Source organism: Littorina saxatilis, linkage group LG14, assembly GCF_037325665.1.
Source record: "Littorina saxatilis isolate snail1 linkage group LG14, US_GU_Lsax_2.0, whole genome shotgun sequence".
NCBI classification, from domain to species: domain Eukaryota; kingdom Metazoa; phylum Mollusca; class Gastropoda; order Littorinimorpha; family Littorinidae; genus Littorina; species Littorina saxatilis.
This window is the reverse complement of record NC_090258.1, coordinates 44,382,347-44,396,377: the sequence shown is the minus strand read 5'-3', so window position 1 is coordinate 44,396,377 and position 14,031 is coordinate 44,382,347. Positions and strand designations below refer to the sequence as shown.

The following is a 14,031-nucleotide window of genomic DNA, read 5'->3' as shown; positions in this document are numbered from 1 at the left end:
AACAAAAACTATGGTAAACACTAATGTTAATAACTTTTGATCTCACACTGATATTGAAATATTGATGACCATGCAATTAATGGGCTATTTTCAGATTTGTGGGTACAAAATCGCCCAAAACATGACAAATTGTCTTTTTTCTAGCCTAAAGTATGAAAGATTTAAAGACAAGTATTGAATATAAAAGATTGAACGGGATAATAGCAACAACATTTGCACTCATTGTTGTACAAAATTGTTGATTGTTCTTGAATATTTTCCGTTTTTGTGGATTTCACAAAGCGTACCGATTAATCGGCAACCCGTGTCAATCATCCGAATTATTTCATGCTGCGCCAAAACGATTGAAAATGGATGGAATATTAGTGTTTGAAGACAAAAGGCGCACATTGTCATGTTAAGCATATCTTGTTACACCGTATACACATCAAAATCGTGATAGCTCTTGGTTTGAATGTTACAATGTTTGATTTTGTGCAAGTTACACACATTGATACTGACAAAATGAAATGATATTCCAGGATAATATATCCAGCGCGCTCTTTGGGTCCCCAAAACACTGTACATGGTGAGTCCCATTGTGGTGCCAAAGTAGAAAATAATTATATTCACTTTAGCGATAATCCGCAGTAGACGACATCAAATGACACAGACTGTAATGATAACTCAAAACTCGTCATCGCTTTCAGCAAACGCGTCAAAGTCAACCTCCTCATCTTCTTCCTCGTCTTCCTCGTCATCCTCTTCTCCACAACCACCATCTGCCAGAAGATCGATCAGCGACACAGGTAGGATGGGCTTGAGGCACCACACGGGTTCCAGGACACGGTCTGCATTTTTCGTCCATCCCTGCCCCTGGTCGTAGGGTTTGGGCCTCTCCAGAATGCCTTCATGAGCACGCTTGTACAGGGCAACGCGGTGGTTTACTCGCTGAATGTGCGGCATCAGAGCAGATTGGCAGGGAGGCATGCGGGCTAGATCGACCTTACACTTGGACGTGAGTTTCTCGTTGTCTCCCACCATCTTGCGGAGTAGCTTTTCACGAACGACTGTAATTGTACATCAGGCACGTAAACTCTTCCAACTGCTTCACCACCCGAAGTTTGACATCCCAGTCGTCACCAAACTGCCTGAATGCCGTGTGAAACTTGGGGTTCTTCTCCAGTTTCTTAAGGGGCCCCACCTTCCCCTTTCCTTTGAATGCACTGGTGCAGTCCTCTCCGCTGTACACATAGAACCCAAGAAGAGTGGCACAGTAGTCATGCCCCAGGGACTCTGCAAGCTCAGAGAGGTTGATCAGTGGCCGATGTTTTCCTGATCCCGTATCCAGGTATACAGTCAACTTGATGGCTTCAGCGTGGTAGAGAAGAATGACAAAGATGTCCGTGTCCGGGGTTCTGACCACAGCGTTCTTGTATCCCAGCGCTGCAGCATGATGGAGGTACAGCACCACCCATCATGAGTTTGTCCAAGTCCAATGGTTCGTCTAGTTGCTGTGACTTGACGAGAAGCAGAAACGCGAGGTCGCTTTGCACCTGGTACTGGAGGGCCTTTCCTTGTGAGGATGTGAGCGTGACCTTCTTGCTGCAAGCCTCCATTGTCTTCAGTTTCTGCCAGCAGCCTCTTTATAGGGTCAAAGAAGCTTCCTGGCTCTCCACTTTGAAGGCGGGTGATGAAGTCAGTTTTGGCGACCATGCCTTTAGCTGCCGCCTGAAGCAAGTCCTGTTCGACGTCCATGCGGACAGGGGCACCAGACGCCAAGGAGTAGAGCCTGTCTTTGTCTGAGATGGAAAACGGGTTCGTGAAGTTCTTGACAGCAGTGATGACTCTCTGAACAGCCTCCTCGCTTTTCTTGATTTCGGCCTTCTCCAGTTCGCGATGTCTCCCCACCTTTGGACAGTCTGGATCGTCGAGGAGGTTCACCATCTCCAAGATCTTTTCATAGACTGGGATGTCAAACTTCGGGTGGTGAAGCAGTTGGAAGAGTTTACGTGCCTGATGTACAATTACAGTCGTGAGAAATCAGTTGATGTCGTTCGTGGAAAGCTACTCCGCAAGATGGTGGAAGACAACGAGAAACTCACGTCCAAGTGTAAGGTCGATCTAGTCCGCATGCCTCCCTGCCAATCTGCTCTGATGCCGCACATTCAGCGAGTAAACCACCGCGTTGCCCTGTACAAGCGTGCTCATGAAGGCATTCTGGAGAGGCCCAAACCCTACGACCAGGGGCAGGGATGGACGAAAAATGCAGACCGTGTCCTGGAACCCGTGTGGTGCCTCAAGCCCATCCTACCTGTGTCGCTGATCGATCTTCTGGCAGATGGTGGTTGTGAAGAAGAGGATGACGAGGAAGACGAGGAAGAAGATGAGGAGGTTGACTTTGACGCGTTTGCTGAAAGCGATGACGAGTTTTGAGTTATCATTACAGTCTGTGTCATTTGATGTCGTCTACTGCGGACTATCGCTAAAGTGAATATAATTATTTTCTACCTTGGCACCACAATGGGACTCACCATGTACAGTGTTTTGGGGACCCAAAGAGCGCGCTGGATATATTGTCCTGGAATATCATTTCATTTTGTCAGTATCAATGTGTGTAACTTGCACAAAATCAAACATTGTAACATTCAAACCAAGAGCTATCACGATTTTGATGTGTATACGGTGTAACAAGATATGCTTAACATGACAATGTGCGCCTTTTGTCTTCAAACACTAATATTCCATCCATTTTCAATCGTTTTGGCGCAGCATGAAATAATTCGGATGATTGACACGGGTTGCCGATTAATCGGTACGCTTTGTGAAATCCACAAAAACGGAAAATATTCAAGAACAATCAACAATTTTGTACAACAATGAGTGCAAATGTTGTTGCTATTATCCCGTTCAATCTTTTATATTCAATACTTGTCTTTAAATCTTTCATACTTTAGGCTAGAAAAAAGACAATTTGTCATGTTTTGGGCGATTTTGTACCCACAAATCTGAAAATAGCCCATTAATTGCATGGTCATCAATATTTCAATATCAGTGTGAGATCAAAAGTTATTAACATTAGTGTTTACCATAGTTTTTGTTCAATGATAGTCTTTCTATCTTCAAATGTTGAGGCTCTTGGCCGCAAAAATTCGGACGAGTTACCTGCACTGCCGTTTAATTGGTATGCTTTGTGAAACCCACAAAAACGGAAAAATATTAAAAAACAATGAACAATTTTGTACAACAATGAGAGCAAATGTTGTTGCCATTATCCATTGCTATCTTTTGTGTTCAATACTTGTCTTTAAATCTTTCATAGTTTAGGCTATAAAAAAGACAATTTGTCATGTTTTTCGCGATTTTTTGTCAGAAATCTAAAAATAACCCATTTATTCCATGGTCATCAATATTTTAATATAAGTATGATAACACAAATGGTTCACATTGGTGTTGTGCGTCTTTTTTGTTCAATACCTTTCTTTCTATCTTTCACGGTTGAGGCTCTTTCCGGCTATGGGGAACACTCTTTGTTGCGACCCGATATTGCCACCCGGGGTGGTTCCAGAGCCTTAAAGGGGTACTAGGGAACCGATTTCTTGATGGTGCAATAGCTGACCGTTTTCAGCACATATTTTACTATCTAGAAACGACAATTAGAAAAATATCTGAACACTTGTTGGTCAGCGCTTCTAGCCACTAAACTATAAGTAATAAAGTCATAATAAGAATATAACAAGTCGCGTAAGGCGAAATTACTACATTTAGTGAAGCTGTGGAACTCACAGAATGAAACTGAACGCACTGCATTTTTTCACAATGACCGTAGTCCACCGCTCGTGCAAAACGCAGTGAAACTGACGAGCCTGTTTAGCGCGGTAGTGGTTTCGCTGTGCTGCATAGCACGCTTTTCTGTACCTCTCTTCGTTTTAACTTTCCGAGCGTGTTTTTAATCCAAACATATCCTATCTATATGTTTTTGGAATCAGGAACCGACAAGGAATAAGATGAAATTGTTTTTAAATCGATTTCGGAAATTTAATTTTAATCATAATTTTTATATTTTTAATTTTCAGAGCTTGTTTTTAATCCAAATATAACATATTTATATGTTTTTGGAATCATAAAATGATGAAGAATAAGATGAACGTAAATTTGGATCGTTTTATAAAACAAAAAATTAATTACAATTTTCAGATTTTTAATGACCAAAGTCATAAATTAATTTTTAAGCCACCAAGCTGAAATGCAATACCAAAGTCCGGCCTGCGTCGAAGATTGCTTTACAAAAATTTCAATCAATTTGATTGAAAAAATGAGGGTGTGACAGTGCCGCCTCAACTTTTACAAAAAGCCGGATATGACGTCATCAAAGACATTTATCCAAAAAATGAAAACAAAAACGTCTGGGGATTTCATACCCAGGAACTCTCATGTAAAATTTCATAAAGATCGGTCCAGTAGTTTACCCTGAATCGCCCTACACACACACACACACACATACACACACACACACACACACACACACACACACACACACTCACACACACATACACCACGACCCTCGTCTCGATTCCCCCTCTATGTTAAAGCAAACAGCTACCCTAACCCTAACCCTAAAAGCAAACAGTGCAACCTATATTCATCCCACCCCCTACTCACCCCCCCCCCCCCCCCCCCCCCCATCAGTCTCTCTCATACGTAGATACAGAGACAGACACACACCACAAACACCACTGACGGGCAGTCCCATATCTTGGTCACACCAGTGCATGTGTGTGAGTGTGTGTGTGTGTGTGTGCGCGCGTGCGTGTGTGTTAGAGTGGTGCGTGTGTGTGTGTTAGAGTGGTGCGTGTGTGTGTGATGTGGGCATGAAAAGGGAGGGGAAGAGCAGGGGGTGGCTGGACACAGACTGCAGCCTATCACTTGAAGCCAGTGATGGAGCGAGTGAGGTGTTCCACCGTGTTGGCGGACACTGACGGCAAGTGAGCGACACTGGAGTGGGCTTCTAAGAGAGGGACATGGGACTTGGACAGCTGCATGCTGGGTGACGTGGTCAGCAGCCTGCTCCCGGAGCGCGCTAACCCCCGCGGGGCGGCCGGCGCGGATAAGGGCGAGAACAAGTCCATTAGTTCGTCCTCGATGGAGAGTCGTACGGGCGGCTGGTTGGATGTGGCGGCCGAGGAGCCCATGGACTGACCCCGCGTGACGCTGTCGTGACCCCGCGTGACGCTGTCGTGACCCCGCGGGACGCTGTAGTGACCCTTGTTGCTGACCGTCTTGACCGTGCGCTGGTTCGGGATGGTGTTGACGAAGTGTCCGAAGCGGGACACGGGCTGAGGGACGCCGCCGGGCGGGGTGGGCGGCAGGGACAGGGCGGGCGTGTACTGGTGGAACAGCGCGGGTTTGAACCACGGAGCCCACAGTCTGGTGGACGCCACGGGCAGGTTCTCCTTGCGCCACTTGGTCACGTCGAGCGGCTCTTCGGGTTTCTTGGTCGTCTTGCCTTTCTTCCCTTTCTTCTTCTTGGGCTCTACCGGCACAGGGGGCGGTCTGTTGCGGGGCGGGAGGATGGGGTACTTGGGGCGGGGCCTGGGGATGACGTACAGGTCGTAGTACGCCTTGAGCATCTTGTCCTCCATAATCTCCTCGTAGGTGAGCTCGGGCGGGGGGAAGAGCTTGGGGGGCTTCTTGTAGAGCGAGTTGGGCAGCGCGCGGTGCTTGAGACTCCTAACGAACAGGTCGTGCACCTCCTGCTCCACCATTTCCTGAAACACGTTGCGTCACTCTACAGTGGAACCCGCTTTTAAGACCCCCAATCAAGCACTTCCTTCCTTTTAAGATGTTATTTTTTCAGATTTTCTGTTCTTAACCACTGTTAATGGACCTCCATTTTAAGACTCACTCCTGTTTAAGACCTGTTCTTCTTCCGTTTTTGGAGGTCTTAAAATGGGGGTTCCACTGTTCTGGGAGGAACATGATGGTCAGTGTGCTGGTCAGTGTGCTGGTCAGTGTGCTGGCAGACATGATGGTCAGTGTGCTGGTCAGTGTGCTGGTCAGTGTGCTGGTCAGTGTGCTGGCAGACATGATGGTCAGTGTGATGGTCAGTGTGATGGTCAGTGTGCTGGCAGACATGATGGTCAGTGTGCTGGTCAGTGTGCTGGTCAGTGTGCTGGTCAGTGTGCTGGCAGACATGATGGTCAGTGTGCTGGTCAGTGTGCTGGTCAGTGTGCTGGTCAGTGTGCTGGTCAGTGTGCTGGCAGACATGATGGTCAGTGTGCTGGTCAGTGTGCTGGTCAGTGTGCTGGTCAGTGTGCTGGCAGACATGATGGTCAGTGTGCTGGCAGACATGATGGTCAGTGTGCTGGCAGACATGATGGTCAGTGTGCTGGCAGACATGATGGTCAGTGTGATGGTCAGTGTGATGGTCAGTGTGCTGGTCAGTGTGCTGGCAGACATGATGGTCAGTGTGCTGGTAGACATGATGGTCAGTGTGCTGGTAGACATGATGGTCAGTGTGCTGGCAGACATGATGGTCAGTGTGCTGGTAGACATGATGGTCAGTGTGCTGGCAGACATGATGGTCAGTGTGCTGGCAGACATGATGGTCAGTGTGCTGGTAGACATGATGGTCAGTGTGCTGGCAGACATGATGGTCAGTGTGCTGGTAGACATGATGGTCAGTGTGCTGGCAGACATGATGGTCAGTGTGCTGGTAGACATGATGGTCAGTGTGCTGGCAGACATGATGGTCAGTGTGCTGGCAGACATGATGGTCAGTGTGCTGGCAGACATGATGGTCAGTGTGCTGGTAGACATGATGGTCAGTGTGCTGGTAGACATGATGGTCAGTGTGCTGGTAGACATGATGGTCAGTGTGCTGGTAGACATGATGGTCAGTGTGCTGGTAGACATGATGGTCAGTGTGCTGGCAGACATGATGGTCAGTGTGCTGGTAGACATGATGGTCAGTGTGCTGGTAGACATGATGGTCAGTGTGCTGGTAGACATGATGGTCAGTGTGCTGGCAGACATGATGGTCAGTGTGCTGGCAGACATGATGGTCAGTGTGCTGGTAGACATGATGGTCAGTGTGCTGGTCAGTGTGATGGTCAGTGTGCTGGTCAGTGTGATGGTCAGTGTGCTGGTAGACATGATGGTCAGTGTGCTGGCAGACATGATGGTCAGTGTGCTGGTAGACATGATGGTCAGTGTGCTGGCAGACATGATGGTCAGTGTGCTGGTCAGTGTGATGGTCAGTGTGCTGGCAGACATGATGGTCAGTGTGCTGGCAGACATGATGGTCAGTGTGCTGGTAGACATGATGGTCAGTGTGCTGGCAGACATGATGGTCAGTGTGCTGGCAGACATGATGGTCAGTGTGCTGGCAGACATGATGGTCAGTGTGCTGGCAGACATGATGGTCAGTGTGCTGGCAGACATGATGGTCAGTGTGCTGGCAGACATGATGGTCAGTGTGCTGGCAGACATGATGGTCAGTGTGCTGGTAGACATGATGGTCAGTGTGCTGGCAGACATGATGGTCAGTGTGCTGGCAGACATGATGGTCAGTGTGCTGGCAGACATGATGGTCAGTGTGCTGGCAGACATGATGGTCAGTGTGCTGGCAGACATGATGGTCAGTGTGCTGGTAGACATGATGGTCAGTGTGCTGGCAGACATGATGGTCAGTGTGCTGGCAGACATGATGGTCAGTGTGCTGGCAGACATGATGGTCAGTGTGCTGGCAGACATGATGGTCAGTGTGCTGGCAGACATGATGGTCAGTGTGCTGGCAGACATGATGGTCAGTGTGCTGGCAGACATGATGGTCAGTGTGCTGGCAGACATGATGGTCAGTGTGCTGGCAGACATGATGGTCAGTGTGCTGGCAGACATGATGGTCAGTGTGCTGGCAGACATGATTTGGTCAGTGTGCTGGTAGACATGATGGTCAGTGTGCTGGCAGACATGATGGTCAGTGTGCTGGTAGACATGATGGTCAGTGTGCTGGCAGACATGATGGTCAGTGTGCTGGCAGACATGATGGTCAGTGTGCTGGCAGACATGATGGTCAGTGTGCTGGTAGACATGATGGTCAGTGTGCTGGTAGACATGATGGTCAGTGTGCTGGCAGACATGATGGTCAGTGTGCTGGCAGACATGATGGTCAGTGTGCTGGCAGACATGATGGTCAGTGTGCTGGCAGACATGATGGTCAGTGTGCTGGCAGACATGATGGTCAGTGTGCTGGCAGACATGATGGTCAGTGTGCTGGCAGACATGATGGTCAGTGTGCTGGCAGACATGATGGTCAGTGTGCTGGCAGACATGATGGTCAGTGTGCTGGCAGACATGATGGTCAGTGTGCTGGCGTGCTGGTAGACATGATGGTCAGTGTGCTGGCAGACATGATGGTCAGTGTGCTGGTAGACATGATGGTCAGTGTGCTGGCAGACATGATGGTCAGTGTGCTGGCAGACATGATGGTCAGTGTGCTGGCAGACATGATGGTCAGTGTGCTGGCAGACATGATGGTCAGTGTGCTGGTAGACATGATGGTCAGTGTGCTGGCAGACATGATGGTCAGTGTGCTGGCAGACATGATGGTCAGTGTGCTGGCAGACATGATGGTCAGTGTGCTGGTAGACATGATTTGGTCAGTGTGCTGGCAGACATGATGGTCAGTGTGCTGGTAGACATGATTTGGTCAGTGTGCTGGCAGACATGATTTGGTCAGTGTGCTGGTAGACATGATTTGGTCAGTGTGCTGGCAGACATGATGGTCAGTGTGCTGGCAGACATGATGGTCAGTGTGCTGGCAGACATGATGGTCAGTGTGCTGGCAGACATGATGGTCAGTGTGCTGGTAGACATGATGGTCAGTGTGCTGGCAGACATGATGGTCAGTGTGCTGGCAGACATGATGGTCAGTGTGCTGGCAGACATGATGGTCAGTGTGCTGGCAGACATGATGGTCAGTGTGCTGGCAGACATGATGGTCAGTGTGCTGGCAGACATGATGGTCAGTGTGCTGGCAGACATGATGGTCAGTGTGCTGGCAGACATGATGGTCAGTGTGCTGGCAGACATGATGGTCAGTGTGCTGGCAGACATGATGGTCAGTGTGCTGGCAGACATGATGGTCAGTGTGCTGGCAGACATGATTTGGTCAGTGTGCTGGCAGACATGATGGTCAGTGTGCTGGCAGACATGATTTGGTCAGTGTGCTGGCAGACATGATGGTCAGTGTGCTGGTAGACATGATTTGGTCAGTGTGCTGGCAGACATGATTTGGTCAGTGTGCTGGCAGACATGATGGTCAGTGTGCTGGCAGACATGATGGTCAGTGTGCTGGCAGACATGATGGTCAGTGTGCTGGCAGACATGATTTGGTCAGTGTGCTGGCAGACATGATTTGGTCAGTGTGCTGGCAGACATGATTTGGTCAGTGTGCTGGCAGACATGATGGTCAGTGTGCTGGCAGACATGATGGTCAGTGTGCTGGCAGACATGATTTGGTCAGTGTGCTGGCAGACATGATTTGGTCAGTGTGCTGGCAGACATGATGGTCAGTGTGCTGGTAGACATGATGGTCAGTGTGCTGGCAGACATGATGGTCAGTGTGCTGGCAGACATGATGGTCAGTGTGCTGGCAGACATGATGGTCAGTGTGCTGGCAGACATGATGGTCAGTGTGCTGGCAGACATGATTTGGTCAGTGTGCTGGCAGACATGATGGTCAGTGTGCTGGCAGACATGATTTGGTCAGTGTGCTGGCAGACATGATGGTCAGTGTGCTGGCAGACATGATTTGGTCAGTGTGCTGGTAGACATGATTTGGTCAGTGTGCTGGCAGACATGATGGTCAGTGTGCTGGCAGACATGATTTGGTCAGTGTGCTGGCAGACATGATTTGGTCAGTGTGCTGGTAGACATGATTTGGTCAGTGTGCTGGCAGACATGATGGTCAGTGTGCTGGCAGACATGATGGTCAGTGTGCTGGCAGACATGATGGTCAGTGTGCTGGCAGACATGATGGTCAGTGTGCTGGTAGACATGATGGTCAGTGTGCTGGCAGACATGATGGTCAGTGTGCTGGCAGACATGATGGTCAGTGTGCTGGCAGACATGATGGTCAGTGTGCTGGCAGACATGATGGTCAGTGTGCTGGCAGACATGATGGTCAGTGTGCTGGCAGACATGATGGTCAGTGTGCTGGCAGACATGATGGTCAGTGTGCTGGCAGACATGATGGTCAGTGTGCTGGCAGACATGATGGTCAGTGTGCTGGCAGACATGATGGTCAGTGTGCTGGCAGACATGATGGTCAGTGTGCTGGCAGACATGATTTGGTCAGTGTGCTGGCAGACATGATGGTCAGTGTGCTGGCAGACATGATTTGGTCAGTGTGCTGGCAGACATGATGGTCAGTGTGCTGGTAGACATGATTTGGTCAGTGTGCTGGCAGACATGATTTGGTCAGTGTGCTGGCAGACATGATGGTCAGTGTGCTGGCAGACATGATGGTCAGTGTGCTGGCAGACATGATGGTCAGTGTGCTGGCAGACATGATTTGGTCAGTGTGCTGGCAGACATGATTTGGTCAGTGTGCTGGCAGACATGATTTGGTCAGTGTGCTGGCAGACATGATGGTCAGTGTGCTGGCAGACATGATGGTCAGTGTGCTGGCAGACATGATTTGGTCAGTGTGCTGGCAGACATGATTTGGTCAGTGTGCTGGCAGACATGATGGTCAGTGTGCTGGTAGACATGATGGTCAGTGTGCTGGCAGACATGATGGTCAGTGTGCTGGCAGACATGATGGTCAGTGTGCTGGCAGACATGATGGTCAGTGTGCTGGCAGACATGATGGTCAGTGTGCTGGCAGACATGATTTGGTCAGTGTGCTGGCAGACATGATGGTCAGTGTGCTGGCAGACATGATTTGGTCAGTGTGCTGGCAGACATGATGGTCAGTGTGCTGGTAGACATGATTTGGTCAGTTCGCTGGCAGACATGATGGTCAGTGTGCTGGCAGACATGATGGTCAGTGTGCTGGCAGACATGATGGTCAGTGTGCTGGCAGACATGATGGTCAGTGTGCTGGCAGACATGATTTGGTCAGTGTGCTGGCAGACATGATTTGGTCAGTGTGCTGGCAGACATGATTTGGTCAGTGTGCTGGCATACATGATGGTCAGTGTGCTGGCAGACATGATGGTCAGTGTGCTGGCAGACATGATTTGGTCAGTGTGCTGGCAGACATGATTTGGTCAGTGTGCTGGTAGACATGATGGTCAGTGTGCTGGCAGACATGATGGTCAGTGTGCTGGCAGACATGATTTGGTCAGTGTGCTGGCAGACATGATTTGGTCAGTGTGCTGGCAGACATGATTTGGTCAGTGTGCTGGCAGACATGATTTGGTCAGTGTGCTGGCAGACATGATTTGGTCAGTGTGCTGGCAGACATGATTTGGTCAGTGTGCTGGCAGACATGATTTGGTCAGTGTGCTGGCAGACATGATTTGGTCAGTGTGCTGGCAGACATGATTTGGTCAGTGTGCTGGCAGACATGATTTGGTCAGTGTGCTGGCAGACATGATTTGGTCAGTGTGCTGGCAGACATGATTTGGTCAGTGTGCTGGTAGACATGATTTGGTCAGTGTGCTGGCAGACATGATTTGGTCAGTGTGCTGGCAGACATGATTTGGTCAGTGTGCTGGCAGACATGATTTGGTCAGTGTGCTGGCAGACATGATTTGGTCAGTGTGCTGGCAGACATGATTTGGTCAGTGTGCTGGCAGACATGATTTGGTCAGTGTGCTGGCAGACATGATTTGGTCAGTGTGCTGGCAGACATGATTTGGTCAGTGTGCTGGCAGACATGATTTGGTCAGTGTGCTGGCAGACATGATTTGGTCAGTGTGCTGGCAGACATGATTTGGTCAGTGTGCTGGCAGACATGATTTGGTCAGTGTGCTGGCAGACATGTTTTGATAGTCACGGCAACAGCGACACAAAGCAAGACAAAGAGATACCATGGCAACGGGAGAGAACTCTTTCTTGGTAATTCGTGAATTGCTTGGGGGACGGATCTTTGACCCCAACAAAGTCTTTGTGTGGACAAATGAGCAAAAGCAGTTTGTGAGAGGTAGACATGCTGGTGTGAGTCGTTGAGACAGAGACGTTAATACTCAATGGCGTGAAGCGTTGAGACAGAGACATAAATACTCAATGGCTTTCAGTTAGCTGAGTAATTGTTTTGAGTTGAGTAATAATGTGCGTACACATTACGCCCTTGACGATGTCGTCTGTCGACCAGTCACAGAAGCAAAGCTGGCCAGGTATGCGTGTACTTCATACAAGAAACCAGAAACATGCGTCTTTGTGCGTATTGCCAGTGGGTGTGGGGGGGGGGGGGGGCTACTTTTTGGGCTGGGCTGCACAGGAGCTTGTATCAAATTGAAAGCGCTGGTCGATCTACTCTTTTAGCTTTCCTGCACTATTACTACTACATGTAGTAGTGAGCTGGGGTGGGGGTTGTGCAAGCATAAAACTGATCTCATACTGACCTCTTCTTGCTTCAGGGGGGTGTCGGACACGGCGAAGAGGTTGCTGACCGAGTCTGACGGCACGGTGAGAATCTCCTCCGATCGTCTGTTGTTGCTGTGCAGCCCTTTGACCAGCTCGATGTCCGACATGATCATATGGGTCCCGATTTCGGGCATCATGGCTAGCAGACGGCGGTCGTGCGAGTTCTCTGGACTTTCCCCGGTGTCTCGGTGACGGAGTGTCAGGTTGAACATCCGGAGCACGTCCTTGACCGTGAACCTTTCGTGGTAGAACTTTTTCCCTTCCGTTTGGTTCCATTTTACACTGCCGGAACGCCTTGCTCTCGACACTGGCATTTTGGATGACTGCTGTACTTTGCTTGGTGGATAAAGTTATCCAACGACCTTGGGTCTTTGCGATTTGCTTGTTTTTGAATGAGTTGGAGAACACGCGTCCCAGTTTTAAGTCAGTTTTTTGTTCTCTCGCGCGGTTGTCTTTCGTGATTTTTGAATCCGAGGAAAAAAATCTAGTCCGGATTTTCCCCCTGTTATTTTGGCCCTTGCCAGTTTTTGACTCTTGATGAATTCGCGGAAGAAGACCTATTTGGCTGTGTGGCAATGTTTCACCGCTTGTTGTATCTAAAGGCTCTATGTATAGGGACTTTCTTTCTTTATTTGGTGTTTAACGTCGTTTTCAACCACGAAGGTTATATCGCGACGATGTATAGGGACTATTGGACACTGTAATGTATAGGGACTATTGGACAGTGTAATGTATAGGGACTATTGGACACTGTAATGTATAGGGACTATTGGACACTGTAATGTATAGGGACTATTGGACACTGTAATGTATAGGGACTATTGGACAGTGTAATGTATAGGGACTATTGGACAGTGTAATGTATAGGGACTATTGGACGGTCCCCAGGGTGTCCGTTCATAGCAGGTCCCACTGTAAATACTCGTAGAAGCTTTACTTATCTGGGCAGCAGTGTATGTTGTGGTCTCCGTTCTCACCAGTCGAACATTGTTAGTTGTGACTAACTGTCGTTCTTATTCATGCACTTGTGTGGAAAGTTTGTCCGAGGCCGACAGGTTTCTTTTCCTCTTTTTATGTCGACTTTTCGGTCTCTTACTTACTTTTTTTTTTTTTACTGGATGTCCACAAAGACTTCTGCTTTCAGAGCAAAGAGTATGTCAGGCTTAGCAGCGCAATGATTCCAGGGAATCAGCCACACAATTGTCTCAAATTCTGAAGCACAACAGATCCGAGAATGTTCAAATGTTCACCAAATGTGTTCGATCTTGTGGTGCTACCGTGTGCACGGTAGATTCAACGAATTCTTTGGTTTGCGTTGATTGTTCTCAGAACAGCGCCAACTTGTTAGTTAGTTCTGGCTGTTGAGCCTTCAGAACTGAGACGAAAAGCTTTCATAAACTAGCAAGGAATCGGCCATGTTTTTGGAGTTTGGTTTTCTTTGCGCGAACACTTTGG

At 48.7% G+C, this 14,031-nt stretch overlaps 1 protein-coding gene across 1 annotated transcript; it reads right to left on the bottom strand.

The window, feature by feature from the left end:
- Positions 1–4,664: 4,664 nt before the first annotated feature.
- Positions 4,665–14,013, bottom strand: LOC138946716 (uncharacterized). Its single transcript, XM_070318122.1, has 2 exons — positions 12,555–14,013; positions 4,665–5,747 (listed from the first exon to the last, which is right to left on the bottom strand). The coding sequence occupies exons 1-2, from the start codon at positions 12,888–12,890 to the stop codon at positions 4,902–4,904; spliced, it is 1,182 nt and encodes a 393-aa protein (XP_070174223.1). The 5' UTR covers positions 12,891–14,013; the 3' UTR covers positions 4,665–4,901.
- Positions 14,014–14,031: the final 18 nt, after the last annotated feature.

Bases quoted from the DNA above. Each gene is read 5' to 3' on its own strand.
- LOC138946716 (XM_070318122.1), bottom strand. From the start codon at position 12,890: ATGCCAGTGTCGAGAGCAAGGCGTTCCGGCAGTGTAAAATGGAACCAA. The intron at 5,748-12,554 runs GTCAGTATGAGA...AACGTGTTTCAG, and splicing joins CCCCCCTGAAGCAAGAAGAG to GAAATGGTGGAGCAGGAGGT.